This window comes from Lissotriton vulgaris, chromosome 11 (assembly GCF_964263255.1).
Source record: "Lissotriton vulgaris chromosome 11, aLisVul1.2, whole genome shotgun sequence".
Taxonomy (NCBI): domain Eukaryota; kingdom Metazoa; phylum Chordata; class Amphibia; order Caudata; family Salamandridae; genus Lissotriton; species Lissotriton vulgaris.
The window spans coordinates 198,406,914-198,421,542 of NC_141699.1; the positions used below are offsets into that span (position 1 = coordinate 198,406,914).

The 14,629-nt window shown below is 50.9% G+C and overlaps 1 protein-coding gene across 2 annotated transcripts in view; it reads left to right on the forward strand.

The window, feature by feature from the left end:
* Positions 1-14,629, forward strand: part of ACACB (acetyl-CoA carboxylase beta) — a 1,895,698-nt gene that overhangs the window by 1,346,934 nt on the left and 534,135 nt on the right. For both annotated transcript variants that reach the window (XM_086943101.1, XM_086943102.1), the window contains one exon: positions 12,796-12,892. In XM_086943101.1, the coding sequence (XP_086799227.1) occupies positions 12,796-12,892 (97 nt within the window). The remainder of the gene's footprint in view (positions 1-12,795; positions 12,893-14,629) is intronic.

Consider the following 14,629-nt stretch of genomic DNA (forward strand, 5'->3'; position numbering starts at 1 on the left):
TCTTGATGACCTTGGCCAGAAAGGGGAGCAGAGAAATGGGTCGGAAGTTCTTGAGGTCTCTTGGGTCTGCCTTGGGTTTTTTGAGTAGGGAGTTGATCTTGGCGTGTTTCCAGCTCTCTGGGAAGGTCGCGGTTTCAAGGGAGAGATTGATGATGTTGCGTAGGTGGGGTGTGATGGAGCTGCTTGCTTTGTTGAAGACGTGGTGCGGGAATGGGTCTGATGGAAAGCCGTAGTGGATTGTGCATATGGTCTTGATGGTGTCATCGACGCTCACGCTGGTCCAGGCTAGCAAGGGGACGTGGTTGATGTTGTGCGGAGGATCTGTTGTGTTGCTGTCTGTTGGAGCTGTCTGGGTGTTGAAGCTGTCGTGGATGTCTGCTATCTTGCGGTGGAGGAAGGTGGCGAGGGAGTCTCTTTGTCGCTTGCGGCAATGATCACAGTTCATTATAGGGAGTATTGGGGGGCGCATTTCGCTTTAGGTGAAACTTTCTTATTGACTACCGGTTTCCTCCCTTTTCCTTGATTCTGCAGATTCTGAGGAGGATTTGTTTCAACTAGGCCCAAGTCATCTCAATAGCCCCAGTTTGGCAAAGAAGCATATGGTATTTGGACCGGATAAACCTTTCCCTGTGCCTCCGCTCCCTCTCATTCAGGGTACATCTCTTGTTGCAGGACAGGTTCTGCTCCTTAACCGCTTGAGACTCTACCTTCATGCCTTGAGATTGATCTGCCCTTAAATGCTTTTTCCATGCCTCCTGAAATGGCGGATGTTATCTGATATGCCTTTAGACATACCACCAAAATGATGCATTTGTGGAGGTAGAGTAGGTTCATCAAGTGTTGTACAGACAATTCAGTACTCTGTTCAGGCCCACTTGTCTGATACCTTGCTTTTCTCCCTGTTGTTGGTACAACATGGGTGTGCACTAGGCACAGTTAAGGGCTACTTATCATTGTTGGCCTTTCTTGCTCCCAAACCAACAGTTCTACTTCAAGCTGCCAATAGTCATGAGGGTTCTAAAGATTCTCGGGAACAAGGTTCCTCCTTTTCCCTTCATAATGTAGCAATGGGACTTCAGCCTCTTTCTCATGTTTTAATGTGTTCCCCATTCTCACCCTCACCAGTTGCAACTGTTCGCAGAACCAGGGCTGCTTTCCTGCCCTAGTTGGTAATATTCTTTTATTTAGGCCAATCTATCTCCTTGTTGCCTTCCTTTCCTTCCCTGCATTACACAAAAGAGGAAGAGAGGTTTTAGGGACTCAACCCCAAGAGAGCGGTCAGCTTATACATTGACAGACCCGAGGAGTTCAGAGTTGATGACTAGCTGTTCATAAGCTATCTGAGCATATGAAGGTCAAGGCAGGCCACAAGAGGACGCTGTCAAGGTGGTTCATGTTATGCAATAAGATAATCTACGCCTGGTTCACAAGGAGCCTCCGGAAGGTCTCAGGACCCAATCCACAAAGGCAAAATCTAATACCTCCGCCCTGGCAGGGCGAGTCCCAGTTGCAGAGATCTGTAAAGCAGTTACTTGGGCTTCCCTTCAAACGTCTGCTGGACTCAGGTGTGTGGGCGGAAGGTCACTTTGCATGCTTAGTCCTTCAGGATGTCCCAGTTTAACAAGCCATTCAACCCACTTCCTAATTGGGTATTGCTTGGGAATTTTATTCAAAAGGTGAGGAGTGTACAGATAAAAGTATCCATCAGTAGAAAAAGTTACTTACCTTTGGTAACCATCTTTCTGATGGATACTCTTTTCTATCTTGTGATTCCCTGCTTCTTTCACATTTTATGGCTGGTTACTAAATTCACAAATTCTAGAAATAGTATTGCACCTCACTTAGCTGATTAGATTCTAATCTCATTCATTAGAAAGGTGCGTAAACAGTGGGTAAGAAACTGAAGTCAGAAGGCCATTGGGGCGCTATATGGCTCCAGTGACGTCACAATGGCTTCACTTCTGACGCTGACGTGCATCCAGCATCACCTACCAGCGTGGCGCATTTAAAAAGTTTACAAATTCAGTCTGATGCCTGGAATATACCAAAGGTGAGGAATCTGCAGGTAGATGGAGTATCCACCAGAAAGAGCATTACTGAATGTTGGTTACTTTTTCCTCTGGCTCAGATTGTGCTATTGTGAGACCCAGAAGACTGAATGGCATCCATGGACTTCCAGGATGTGTATTTCCACATATTTGCCTGTATTTCCACAGTCAATACTTATGGGTCCAAGTGTTCTAGGAACACTTTCAATTAACCGTGCTCCCCTTCGGTCTTAACTCAGCCTTGAAGGTGTTCACACAGGGGTGAATGAGATGGGTGCTGGTCATGATCAGAGGTTACAGTTCACGTTTTCCGTCACCTAAATAACTATTAGGTAAAGGTGGACTCGCCACACTCTATCTTAGACCACCTTCGGACAATGGCCGAACACCTGACAACGTTAGTTTTCATCATCAACGAGTCTAAGTCCCACCTGAGCCCCACGCAGAGACTTCCATTCATTGGGGCAGTTCCGGATAAAGTGTCATTCAGGGCCTTTCCTTCGCCGCATCAAATCTGAGACATTTAGGATATTATTCCAGTGTTCCAGGACCAGTCCTGGTTTTTGATAAGAATGGTTGTGAGGCTTCTTGGTCTACTAGCTTTGTGCATTCTCCCCATCCTGAATGCCAGGCCTTTCATGGGAACCTCGGATCCAAAGTGGATCCAGCATTAGACGGACATGTGGCAGGCCATTCTCCCTCCCCCATCCAGAGTTTACAATGGTGACATGAGTGTCTGCTGGTTGGGGCCCACTTGGAAAGGTGGATATCAGAGGTCTCTGGTCTCCAGCAGAGAGCAAGCTCCATGTTAGTCTTGTGGAGCTTCAAGTGATCTATCTGGAAAGCATTTCCGTCATCTGTCAAAATGATGCTGGTGCAGGTTCAGAGGGACAACACAATTGCATTGTTGATATTGCAGCATTTGGGGCTGAGTGGGATCCTGAAGCTGGCTGGACCAAAAGAACTTCTTCCTAGCCGTCAACCATCTGGTGGAGTCTCTAAAAGCCAGAGTGAATGAACTGAACAGATGTAGTCTGGTAAAGTGTGAGTAGTGTCTTCATCCCAAGTTGGTGCAGAGTGTCTTTGAGCAGGGTGGTCTCACCTGGCTAAATCTATTCACCACCATCGAAAATACACAGTGTTAACAATGGTATATACTGCAGTTTCCTCTAAGATACGTGTTTGGAGAAGCATGCAAGTGGGGATTATAGAGGTCGTAGCTAAATGCGTTTCACTTGCTGATTGAGGGGGTTGATTTCATCCTTGCAGCAAAATGTTCTTCCAGAAGGTGCATGTATGCTTGGTGCTAGGACAAACTTGTTGCTTGGCGAGGTCTCTGAAACATAGACCCCTTGCAAACTGACCATTCCGATTGGTCTTTCATTGTCCCAGCAATGACTTTTGATGTGCACAGTAAAAGTTATTTATTGAACCTTTCTGTCCTCATCTTACCAACCAGTCTTTGAGCCACTGGTTGTGATGCATTTTATAAAGGGTTTATCTCACATGTTTCCACCAAACCATTTTGTTATGTTGCTGTGGGATCTTGCTCTTGACATTTCTCATGTGCACGTCCTTTGAGTCTATGCACTACTGTTCTTTAAGGCTTTTAACACTTTAAGTTGTCTTCCACATTGCTAGTACGTCAGCACGATGGATGAGTAAGCGGCTGGCGTTTTTGGTGCTTCTGCACTTCACCAACGTCTTTCTGGCCAAATTGGTAACTGAGGACCAAGGCAGTCTTCCTTCTGTAGGTCAAGATTCTTTGTTGGAGTTTCTGGTGCTGAGAAAGGCATTTTGATGCAAAAATGGACTGCAAAGGCTTTGGCGAGTACCTGTTCTAGAGATCTATCACGCTGTCATGCCTTGACAGTCAGATCCATCACGAAGTTAACTTTATCCGCTGGGTTCTGCGGGTCTTGACACCATTCACCAGACCTTCCACCATCGGGAGGGACTGATATGGTACTTATACTAAAGGTGAGGAATGTGCGTTAAGAAGTATCCATAAAAAAACCAAGTTACTTGCCTTCAGTATTGCTTTTTGTGTTGGATAGTCGTATCTAACTGCAGATTCCACACTGTCCTGCCACCTCCCTGCTCTTTGGAATATCCTCCTTAACATCTAAAAATGTTCCAAGTTAGGATACTAGCACACCAGTCTCACTTGGTTTGTTTTACTCTCCATGTCTGTATTGCTTCAGATTTGAAACACTTGGACACACACTCAAAAAGGAACTCAGCACTCTCCCAAATGAGGCAAATAAACTCATCGAGGTGCTTTCAAAATGAAACATATATTTATTAATTCAGCACTTTTTAAAAGAAGACAACATGTTCTAATTGATGCACCTTTCCAGATGTCAAATAAAAGAAGTCAAATATAAGAAAGAAACAGGTTAGTATTAGATTCCTTACCTTAGAATATCCCCAGGCGTCAGACTGGATCCGGAAAATTTTGCGTAGCAGTACCCCTGCGCGTCGGTAGGCGTCGTCTGCGGCTCTGCGTCCGTTGTTGGCGCCGGGATGACGTCGTCGGAGTACTTAGACACTGCCCTCGCGCGCTGACGTCAGTTCTTCTTTTTTCCGCGCCAGCAAGCGCAGGTCCGGAGAAAGTGGTACCCTTTAGTCACTTTTTGACTAAACTTTTTCGATCCTTTTTGGATCCGTTTTGAGTCTACGACTCCTTCGGTGCCGGTAGGTATGCCCGTGTTCAAGCCCTGTGCCGACTGCAACCGACTGATGTCTGTTACAGACCCCCATCGCCCGTGCCTACATTGCCTGGGGCCTGACCACGATGACAAGTTGTGCCCGACTGTCGGGCCTCGACGTCGAAGGCTAGGTGGGAGCGGTCCCGTAAGCGCCTCGAGCTCCGGCAGCCGGCCCTGCGCCGCTCGGGTCCCGGTCCGGAAGGAGGTCGAGGGACCGGTCTCTGGGCCGGAGTCATCACAGCTCGGCGAGTCGACACCACTCGTCGGGCTCCAAGTCCTCAGTTAAGAGGCATAAGAAGTCGAAGAGGCGACATCGCTCTTCTGACTTCCCCTGACGCTCGCGCGAAGCAGCCGGGGGTTCGGGTGACACCGCCCACGCAGCTCCACAGGAGCCGCAGGCGTCGCGGCCTGCTCCATACCCGCCGGTCCCTGGGCAGAACACGACGACGGAGGAGATCGATGCCATGAGGTCGCTCTCTACTCCGTCGGGTTCCACGGCACCTTCGGGCCAAGCGGCCCGACTGGGAGCCCAAGCGGGCCGGGTGCTTCAGCCCCGGCGCCGTCAGGTGCTTCAGCCGTCAGCGACTTCGGTCCCGACGCCGCAAGGTCCTGCTAGATCCGGATCCGGGTCGCTGCTGGTTGACCTTACGACCCCGCCGGCCCCTAGGGTGTCATCCCCGGCGTCGTCCCCGCACGATGCCGTCCCTGGTCTACCCCTCGGTCCGGATCCGGCATCGGTACGGCGTCCATCGACGCCGGCCAAAGCAGAGTACTTCGAGGATCTGGGTCCATCCTTTACACCTGAATTTCAGGACATGGACGACGAGGGGACTGGGGGGGAGGGGTCTGAGGACCCCCTGGCACGTGAGTGCCAGTCATTTCAGGACTGGACACAGGAACTAGGGGAAGCCAGTGACCTGGATACCTCCCAAGACACTGGTTTTGTCTCCCCTCCTGCAGTGGCTACGGAGGAGGGCGCTGCTTATAGTGTGGTTCTGATGAGGGCGGCCAAGGCCTTGGCTCTTGAGCTCCCATTAGCTACAGTGAGGTCTAATATCCTCATAGAGTTCCTTAAACCACAGGCAAGCTCCTCCAGAGCCTCTACTGCCGTTTAATGATGCTCTCACGGACGTCCTGTTGGGTACTTGGTCCAGACCCACTACAGGTCCCCTTATAGATAGGAACATCGCTAGGCGCCACCGCCCAGCCTCGGGCGACCCTAGTTTCTTGTCCACCCACCCCACCCCCGAGAGCCTGATTATCCAGGCCTCTACTTCCCAATCAGCATTCCCGATGGCACCACCAGATCGGGAATCCAAGAGGTATGATCAGTTCGGAAAGAAGATGTTCTCTCTTAGTTTGGGGTTACGGTCAGTCGACACCACGTGCCTCTTGGGCCATAACACCCACTCTTTGTGGGATACGGTTGCGGCCGTGCTGCCTGAGTGCCAGGAGGGCGCCCGGGCGAAACTCGCTCAAGCCCTCACGGAGGGAAGAGACGCAGCGGGGTACTCTATACGATGTGGACTGGATACCACGGACTTGCTAGGAAGAGCGATTTCCACGTCTGTGGCGGTCCGCCACCACGCCTGGCAGAGGTCTGCCAACTTTTTAGCCGATGTCCAAAACACGCTTATGGACATGCCGTTTGATGGCAGCCACCTCTTTGGTGGCAAGGCAGATCATGCGCTGGAACGCTTCAAGGGCTCCAGGGTTAAGGCCAAGTCCTTGGGCCTGTCGGCCCGCGTCCGCAATCTTCTGCCCAGCGCTCCTTTCGTGGCCACGGAAGGGGTGCACCCACACGTCCTGCCAGCCACGGGCCGCAGACTAACATTCAGCGCGGTGGCGGACTTGGTTACCGTCACAGCGGTAACAGGGGACAAAGTCGCGGCCAGTCCACATCCACCCCCGCAGCATCCACCTCAAAGCCTTCCTAGTCCGAGCTTTCAGGCCCATTTAACACCAGTGGGGGGCAGGGTTCGCCATCACCTCCTCCACTGGCGCATCATCACATCGGACAGGTGGGTGCTGCAAATCGTCTGAAGAGGATACTCCCTCCCCTTCGAGGCGACCCCTCCAGCCATGCCACTGCAGTACCACCGCATGTCGGGGATCACTTGCAACTTCTGCAAGAGGAAGTTTCGTCCCTCTTGGCCAAGGGGGCCATTGAGCGTGTTCCTGGGCCCACAAGTAGGACGTGGTTGCTACTCCCACTACTATCTGGTACCCAAGAAGGGCAAAGAGCGCCTATGCCCTATCTTGGACCTAAGGAACGTCAACGGCTTCCTCCAGAAGCAGAAGTTGAAGATGCTGACTTTGGCTCAGGTCTTAGCTGCCCTGGACCTGGGAGACTGGATAGGAGTGTTGGACTTGCAGGACGCATAATTTCACATCCCCGTCCTGCTGGCCCACCGGCGTTACCTGCGGTTCACGGTAGGCCACGAGCACTTTCAGTTTACCATGCTCCCCTTCGGCCTTACCAGCGCCCCACGGGTGTTCACAAAAGTGATGGCGGTGGTCGCAGCTCATCTGCGCAGGTTAGGGGTTTCAGTCTTCCCCTACCTCGACGACTGGTTGTTGAAGGTGGGCTCACCCCAGACAGTCGTCAACCACCTCCAGACTACGGCCGACCTCCTGCACCTGCTGGGGTTCTCCATCAATGTGCCCAAGACACACCTGTGTCCCTCGCAGAAGCTCCTCTTCATCGGAGCGGTTCTAGACTCGGCCCAGTTTCAGATTTATCCTCCCGAACAGCAGATTCGGGATATTCCGGCTCTGATTCCGATCTTTCAGCTGTTATCCCGAGTCTCGGTCAGGTTGACGCTGCGGCTTCTGGGGCTGATGGCCTCCTGCATCCTTCTGGTGCATCATGCGAGGTGGCGGATGCGGGCTCTGCAGTCGGACCTGAAGTTTCAGTGGGCCCAGCATCAGGGCAACTTGTCCGACCATGTGTTGATCTCGGAGGGCACTGCAAGACGGTTGCAGTGGTGGCTCACGGACCGCGATTGGGTCAGCGGCAGATCCCTCTCCCTACCCCAACCGGAGCACGTAGTTGTGACGGACGCATCCCTCCAGGGTTGGTGGGGCCACATGGGAGAGGCCTCTGGTCTCCGGCGGAGTCCCGGCTCCACATCAACCTTCTTGAGCTCTGGGCGATCCACCTTGCACTGAAGGCATTCCTCCCCTCTGTCCGGGGGAGTGTAGTGCAGGTGTTCATGGACAACACCACCGCCATGTGGTACTGCAACAAACAGGGCGGGTGGTGTCATGGACCCTATGCCAGGAGGCTCTGCGCCTCTGGCAGTGGCTGCAACATCAGGGCGTGACCCTAGTGGTTCAACACCTGGCAGGTTCCCTGAATGCCAGGGCGGACGAACTCAGCCGTCGGTGCATGATGGATCATGAATGGCGTCTGAACTTGGACGTGGCGCATGGCCTCTTGCAGCAATGGGGTGACCGTTGGTTAGATCTATTCGCCACAGAAGAGAACGTGCAATGTCATCAGTTCTGCGCGTTGGAATTTCCAAGGCGTCACTCGCTCGGAGACGCTTTTCGTCGCGATTGGAGCTGCGGTCTATTGTACGCCTTTCCGACTATACCACTTCTGCCCAGAGTGCTGAAGTAGATCAGACGCAACCGGGCCCAAGTCATCCTTGTGGCTCCGGACTGGGCGCGAAGATACTGGTATTTCGAGCTACTCAGCATGTCTGTCAATCCCCCGATTTGTCTGCCTCTTCAGGAGGACCTTCTGTTGCAGCAGTAGGGGCCGGTCCTCCACCCAAACCTGTCCAGTCTCCACTTACATGTGTGGAGATTGAGCGGCGGCAGTTAATTTATTTATTTATTTATTTATTTAAGGATTTGTAGATCGCCTGGTGACCCGAAGGCATCCCAGCACTATAAAACCAGTAAGGTTGGCTAAGAGGGGAGAGAAACTATTTATTTGGGGAAAAGCAGCGTTTTGAGTTGCTTGCGAAAGCGAAGGTAGCAGGGTTCCAAACGCAAACTGCGGGGGAGCAGGTTCCAGCGGGAGGCTGCCTTTACTGAGAAGCGATGACCTCCGGTGCGTGCTCTCTAAACTTGGGGACATTCGCCAGTCGCTCACTGTCCGATCGCAGGGATCTCGAGGCTTTGTACGGTGTAACCATTTCTCCTAGGATAGAGGGGCCTTGACCATTTAGGAGCTTGTGGGCGATGCACATAGCCTTGAACTCGATCCTCTCTCGTACTGGCAACCAGTGGAGTGCTTTGAGGGCAGGTCTTGCGGAAGATCTGGAGGGGAGGCCAAACAGCATCCGAGCAGCTGCATTTTGTGTTCGTTGCAGCTTACCCAAGGTGGACTCGGGGGCTCCTAAATAGACAGCATTGCTGTAATCCAGTCGTGCAAGAACCAGTCCTTGAATCAGTAATTTCCTGGAGAGAGGGGGAGTAGGGGAAGGATCTTGCGGACTGACCGCATGAGACCAAAGCAGGTACCGGCTGTTTTGGTTGCCTGGGTTTTCATGGATAGGTCAGGTTCAAGCCAGACCCCCATACTCTTAATTTCTTCTGTGGGGGTGGGCACCTCACCCATGGAGTCGGGCCAAACAGATGGTGGAATTGTTGTCCATTTCTTGCCCATCAGCATAACCTCTGTTTTGGACCCATTAAGCTTGAGCGAAGATTCGCACATCCAGTGGTGGATCTTCTGGAGGCAGTGCAGCAGACTATCTGGGCGCTGGTCTAGATGTGAGAGCGAGACGACCAGTTGCGTGTCGTCCGCGTAACTCACAATCTTGATGTCAAAGGGGGCAACTACATCTTCCAGAGGGGCCATGTAGGCATTAAAAAGGGTGGGGCTCAGTGAAGAGCCCTGGGGAACCCCATTTATCAGAGGAAGGGAGTCAGAACGGGAGCAACCATCCCAGACCTGAAATGAGTGGCCCGAGAGGAAAGACTCTAACCAGGCCAGCGCTGTGCCCCCGAGTCCCGCCCTAGCCAGTCGATGGAGCAGGACACGGTGGTTCACCATGTCAAAGGCTGCACTAAGGTCCAGGAGGATCACTGCCACTGATCCCCCTGAATCCAAAATGCACCTTGCCTCCTCGATGACGGCAAGGAGGGCGGTGTCCGTGCCCTGGCCAGGGCGAAACCCCGTTTGGGACCGACGCAGCAGATTATTTGATTAAAAAAACTGGGACAACAGAGCGTTGACCAGTTTTTCGGCAATTTTGCTGATGCCCGGAAGGAGCGAAATAGGTCTATAATTGGCTAGGTCGGAAGGTTCCAGTTGGGTTTTTTTTAGCAGGGCTTTTACTACCGCTCCCTTCCAGCTAGGAGGGACGATGCCTTGAGACAGAGAGGCATTGATCAGCTCCATAACTGGGGGAACAATCACCGGAGCGGCTGCTTTGAGAAACCTCATGGGTGCGGGATCAAGGGGGGAGCCACTTTTCATTCAGTTGAGGCCATTTGACTTGCCTCCTGAAGTCTGTAAGGTGATTCTGGCAGCCAGACGTCCCTCCACAAAATCGGTATATGCCTGCAGGTGGAACAAATTTGTGGCATGGTGCACAGCAAAAGCTGTGGATCCCCTTTCTGCCCCTCTTTCAGAGGTTCTCCTCTTTCGTCTTTCTCTTGCCCAGCAGGGCTCTGCTCTGGGCACTCTAAAGGGCTACCTCTCTGCCATTTCCGCCTTCTTAAGGCTCCCTGATCAGCCCTCTTTGTTCAAGTTCCCAGTTGTAAATAGGTTTTTGAAGGGCATCACTCATATGTTCCCTCCTATTCCTTTTGTGATGCCTCAGTGGGACTTGAACCTTGTTCTGACTTATCTGATGTGCGCTCCCTTCGAGCCACTTCATAACTGTCCTCTTAGTCTCCTGACTCTTAAGACTGCATTCCTGGTTGCCATCACCTTTGCCAGGAGAATGAGTGAGCTCCAGGCTCTTTCTTCTCAACCTCCTTTCCTTTCTGTCCATCCGGACAAAGTTGTGTTGTGGATGTGACCTCTTTTCTGCCCAAGGTAGTCACAGCCGTCCACATCGTGCAGTCCATCACCTTGCCCACCTTCTTTCCGCCTCCGCATCCCTCGAAAGAGGAAGAGAGGCTCCACCTTCTGGACCCAAAATGTGCGCTTCCATTCTATATGGATCGCACACGCCAGTTCTGGGTGGATGACCAACTCTTTGTTGGTTACGTGGGGGCTAAGAAGGGTTGGGCGGTGCATTTCTCAATGGGTCGTCTTGTGCATCAAGGCTTGTTACTCTCTGGCTAGAAAGGAACCTCCTGTGGGGCTACGTGCCCATTCCACTCGGGGCATGGCGGCTACTACTGCCCTGGGTAGGGGAGTCCCCTTGCAGGACATCTGTCAGACAGCTACGTGGGCCTCGCTGCACACGTTCGCAAGACACTACTGCCTGGACAGCCAAGTCCGGAGAGATGGCTTTTTCGGCCATTCCGTTCTCCAGGACTTTCTGGTGTGATCATTGGTTCGCAGACCCACCACCATGGTTGGTATTTCTGGGGTATCTATTCTAAGGTAAGGAATCTAATACTAACCTGTTTCTTTCAGATGCACAAATTACTTACCTTTGGTAACGATATATCTGTAAGAAACAATAGTTAGTATTAGACTCCTTAACGCCCCACCCATCCTCCCCGTTCTGCGAACCGATATCTAGAGTTACGGTCATCCCCCTTTCAGGGCCCTAGTTTTCATGGCACCAGTGTTGGTTTTTATCATGGCTCTGCGTTTCTGGCGCGGAAAAGCTGTATATAAGAACTGACGTCAGCACGTGAGGGCTTCGTCTAAGTACTCCGACGACGTCATCCCGGCACCAACGACGCCGAGGACATATGCAGAGCTGCAGACGACGCCTACCGACGCGCAGGGGTACTGCTACGCAAAATTTTCCGGATCCAGTCTGACGCCTGGGGATATTCTAAGGTAAGGAATCTAATACTAACTGCTGTTTCTTACAGATATATCGTTACCGAAGGTAAGTAACTTTTGCAACATGCAGAAAAACATATGAAATATGTACACAGAGCAAAGAAATTTACAAAATATATACACAAGGTAAGTAATAGAACAAATATGTCACTGATAGATTATCTTTCAACATTCTGGCCATCACGACTGGGGAGCCCGTTACAATCAGAATCACAAAAGGTCCCTGTGTCAATGCCTCCTCACCACAGCGAGCGCCTGTCCGAGAGCCATGGTACCCCGTCTTTAATACCTTTACTCAACCCAAGGAGAAATTTCTAGAAACCTCTCCCTCCTTTCTTCTGTTGTGAAAACAAGTCTGTCCATACCGGTCTGTGTCGAGGTTATTCACAGAAGCTAGCTAGGCCCTGTGTTTGCTCTGAGACAGAGCTGTATATTCCGCACATTTCTCTGGCAATAACATTCTCAACCCTGTAAACGGTACCAATTGCGCATCCCACAAAATATGTCACAGCTTATTCTGCACGGTGAAGAGTAAAAACTTCCCCTCCCCACTATGTAACTGTGTGAGAGCACAGAAAGGAAATTGTGTATTCAAAATGGAGTCAATGGTCACCATCTTACTCATTGTATTACGTCATCTGAGTACATGAAAGGAGAAAGGTAGAAGAAACGAATATTAGTGAGCCGGTGTGGCTCTAATATGTGCCTCCTCTTCTTCAGTCCTAGGGCAGCATGGAGTCCCTGTGGATACAACCAGAGTCACCTACTTGCATGCAAGGGCATTGTTGAAAAATTCTTCAGATCCAGTCAGACACTTCGGTATAATTGAAAGTTGAGAAATCCACGCTTACAGTATCAATCAGAATGAGCATTACTGAAGGCAAATCACTTGTTACTTATAGCAGTGTAGCACAATGTGCTTTTTTGTTTGCAGGTAGTAGTAATGTCACAACTAGACTGTAATAAGAAAAGAGACCGCTTTCTGTACATGAATTGCAAACCTCTATGTATATTATATGTACTTGTTCGTAATTGCTTGCTAAAATGAAAAATCCCAGCCCAAACCTAATATACAAGCAATATCAATGGTTTTATACCTCTACAGCTGTTAAGGGAGCCTGGCAGAGTGGATTCTTTGATCATGGAAGCTTCATGGAAATCATGCATCTATGGGCACAGACTGTTGTGGTTGGAAGAGCAAGGTGAGAACCCGTGTAAATACATTAAAGTAACGAAGGGTTTACATTTTATTTGGTTTAAATCATTTCTGTTTTTCGCAAGTCCTGCCTACACATTGTATGCCTTTGGCGTTTGGAATCCTGCCAGTATTAATATAATGTACAATGACAATCCTAAAAAGCTTTTTATTTAAATTTTTTTGTGTCCTCATTCACCTCCAGCTCAAACCCCACATTTTCCAGTATTTTGCCCTTTTTGTGGGGATGGCCTCACCACAGTGCCATTTAACTTTCTTTGGGTTATCCCGCTCCAAGAGCTGCATTTTGTAAACAAAACAGCGATAGATGTTATCATTGGACAAGTGAGATCACTTTGCCTTTCCACCAGATTTACCTATTCATTTCCCGGTCTGTCATTCATACCGTTCCACCATTTCAAGGGTTGCAAAAACGTATTCTTCTTAGTAATCGCATCTGCAGAATCTTTTTTGGAAGTGTAGAATACTGCATTAAACCAATCAGTATGTCGGGGGACACCATCTTCCCACTTCCTGCATATTTCTCTTCAAGCATGAAGAATCATATAGAATAGCAGTATGCTGTTATCATTGCTCAACCTCACCTGCCACTCTTCTTCCCCAAAGATAATTCGACTGAGGCTTATCTTGATATTTAACCCCAAAATGTTTGTGGTGAGCTTACCTAAGCTTTCCCGAAATTGCTGAATCACAGGGCATTCCATAAACATCTAGATATCATTTGCCTTCTCTAGCCCACATTTCATACACTTAGTTGTGCCCCACCTTCGAGATACTGTAGGGCGTCCAGTATGCTCTGTGAAGGGAAAAGATATGATTCTGCCTTAAAAATGCAGGTTTTGGGGGGCGCAGCCAACTGCTGAGGGAAATGACCGCACGGTAGCCAAACTCTGTCGCGCCGCTCCAGATTAATCCGTAAATAATCATCGTGCCCTGGCCAATATCGCCTGCGGTGGAGCCTGACTGCTTCTTACATCTTGCCCCACGTCAGGGTAAAGTACGGCCTCAATCGTAGGCGCCTTTGAGGGGAGGCATTCTCCAGTGTGTTTTGGCGGCTCCGGTGGTCCTGTGTGCGCCCCGTTCCTCCCTGGGCTTGCGCACAAATCAATGCAGCGGCTTCAGTGTGGTATACGGGCCTGTGGCTGTGCCGGCGGGGGCCGCGCTGTGATTCCTGACTTGGTGGTTCCGGCGGAGAGGGTGCCGTCCCTGCTGCCACCTCTGTTCCTTGCGACCTGATTTCCTCCTCGTACTGAGAGCCGCTGTCCTCCGGCAAAATCCAGTGGCAGGCACACTTTGTCAATGTGGCCTGTGGAGCCTCACGGACGGTATTGTGGCGCATTGCACCTGGCCCTAATTATCAAGTAGCACCTCCAGGGAGGAATGCTGTGCACTGCAGTTGCGGTAAGCCCAGCGACATCGAAAGTGATGCTCCATTATTCCGACTGTGTGTGACCTGAGCCAGTATTCCCCTGACACCAAGAGGTGGAGGTGAGATCTTGGGAGCTCCATTCACTCCTTGTCTCCGGTGACGGGGACAGTGACACTGCTTCATCCTGACCCGACTGTGGTGCATCCCCTCAGCGAGTGGCGGCCACAAGATCCTGCAGTATTACTGGTGTGGTGCTTTTTGGAACTCCTCTTAACGGATGGTCGGGGCCCTGCCGGCGGAAACCAACATGCTTGAGTGGACTTATACCCACTGCATTCGGCGGTGAGTAGCTGG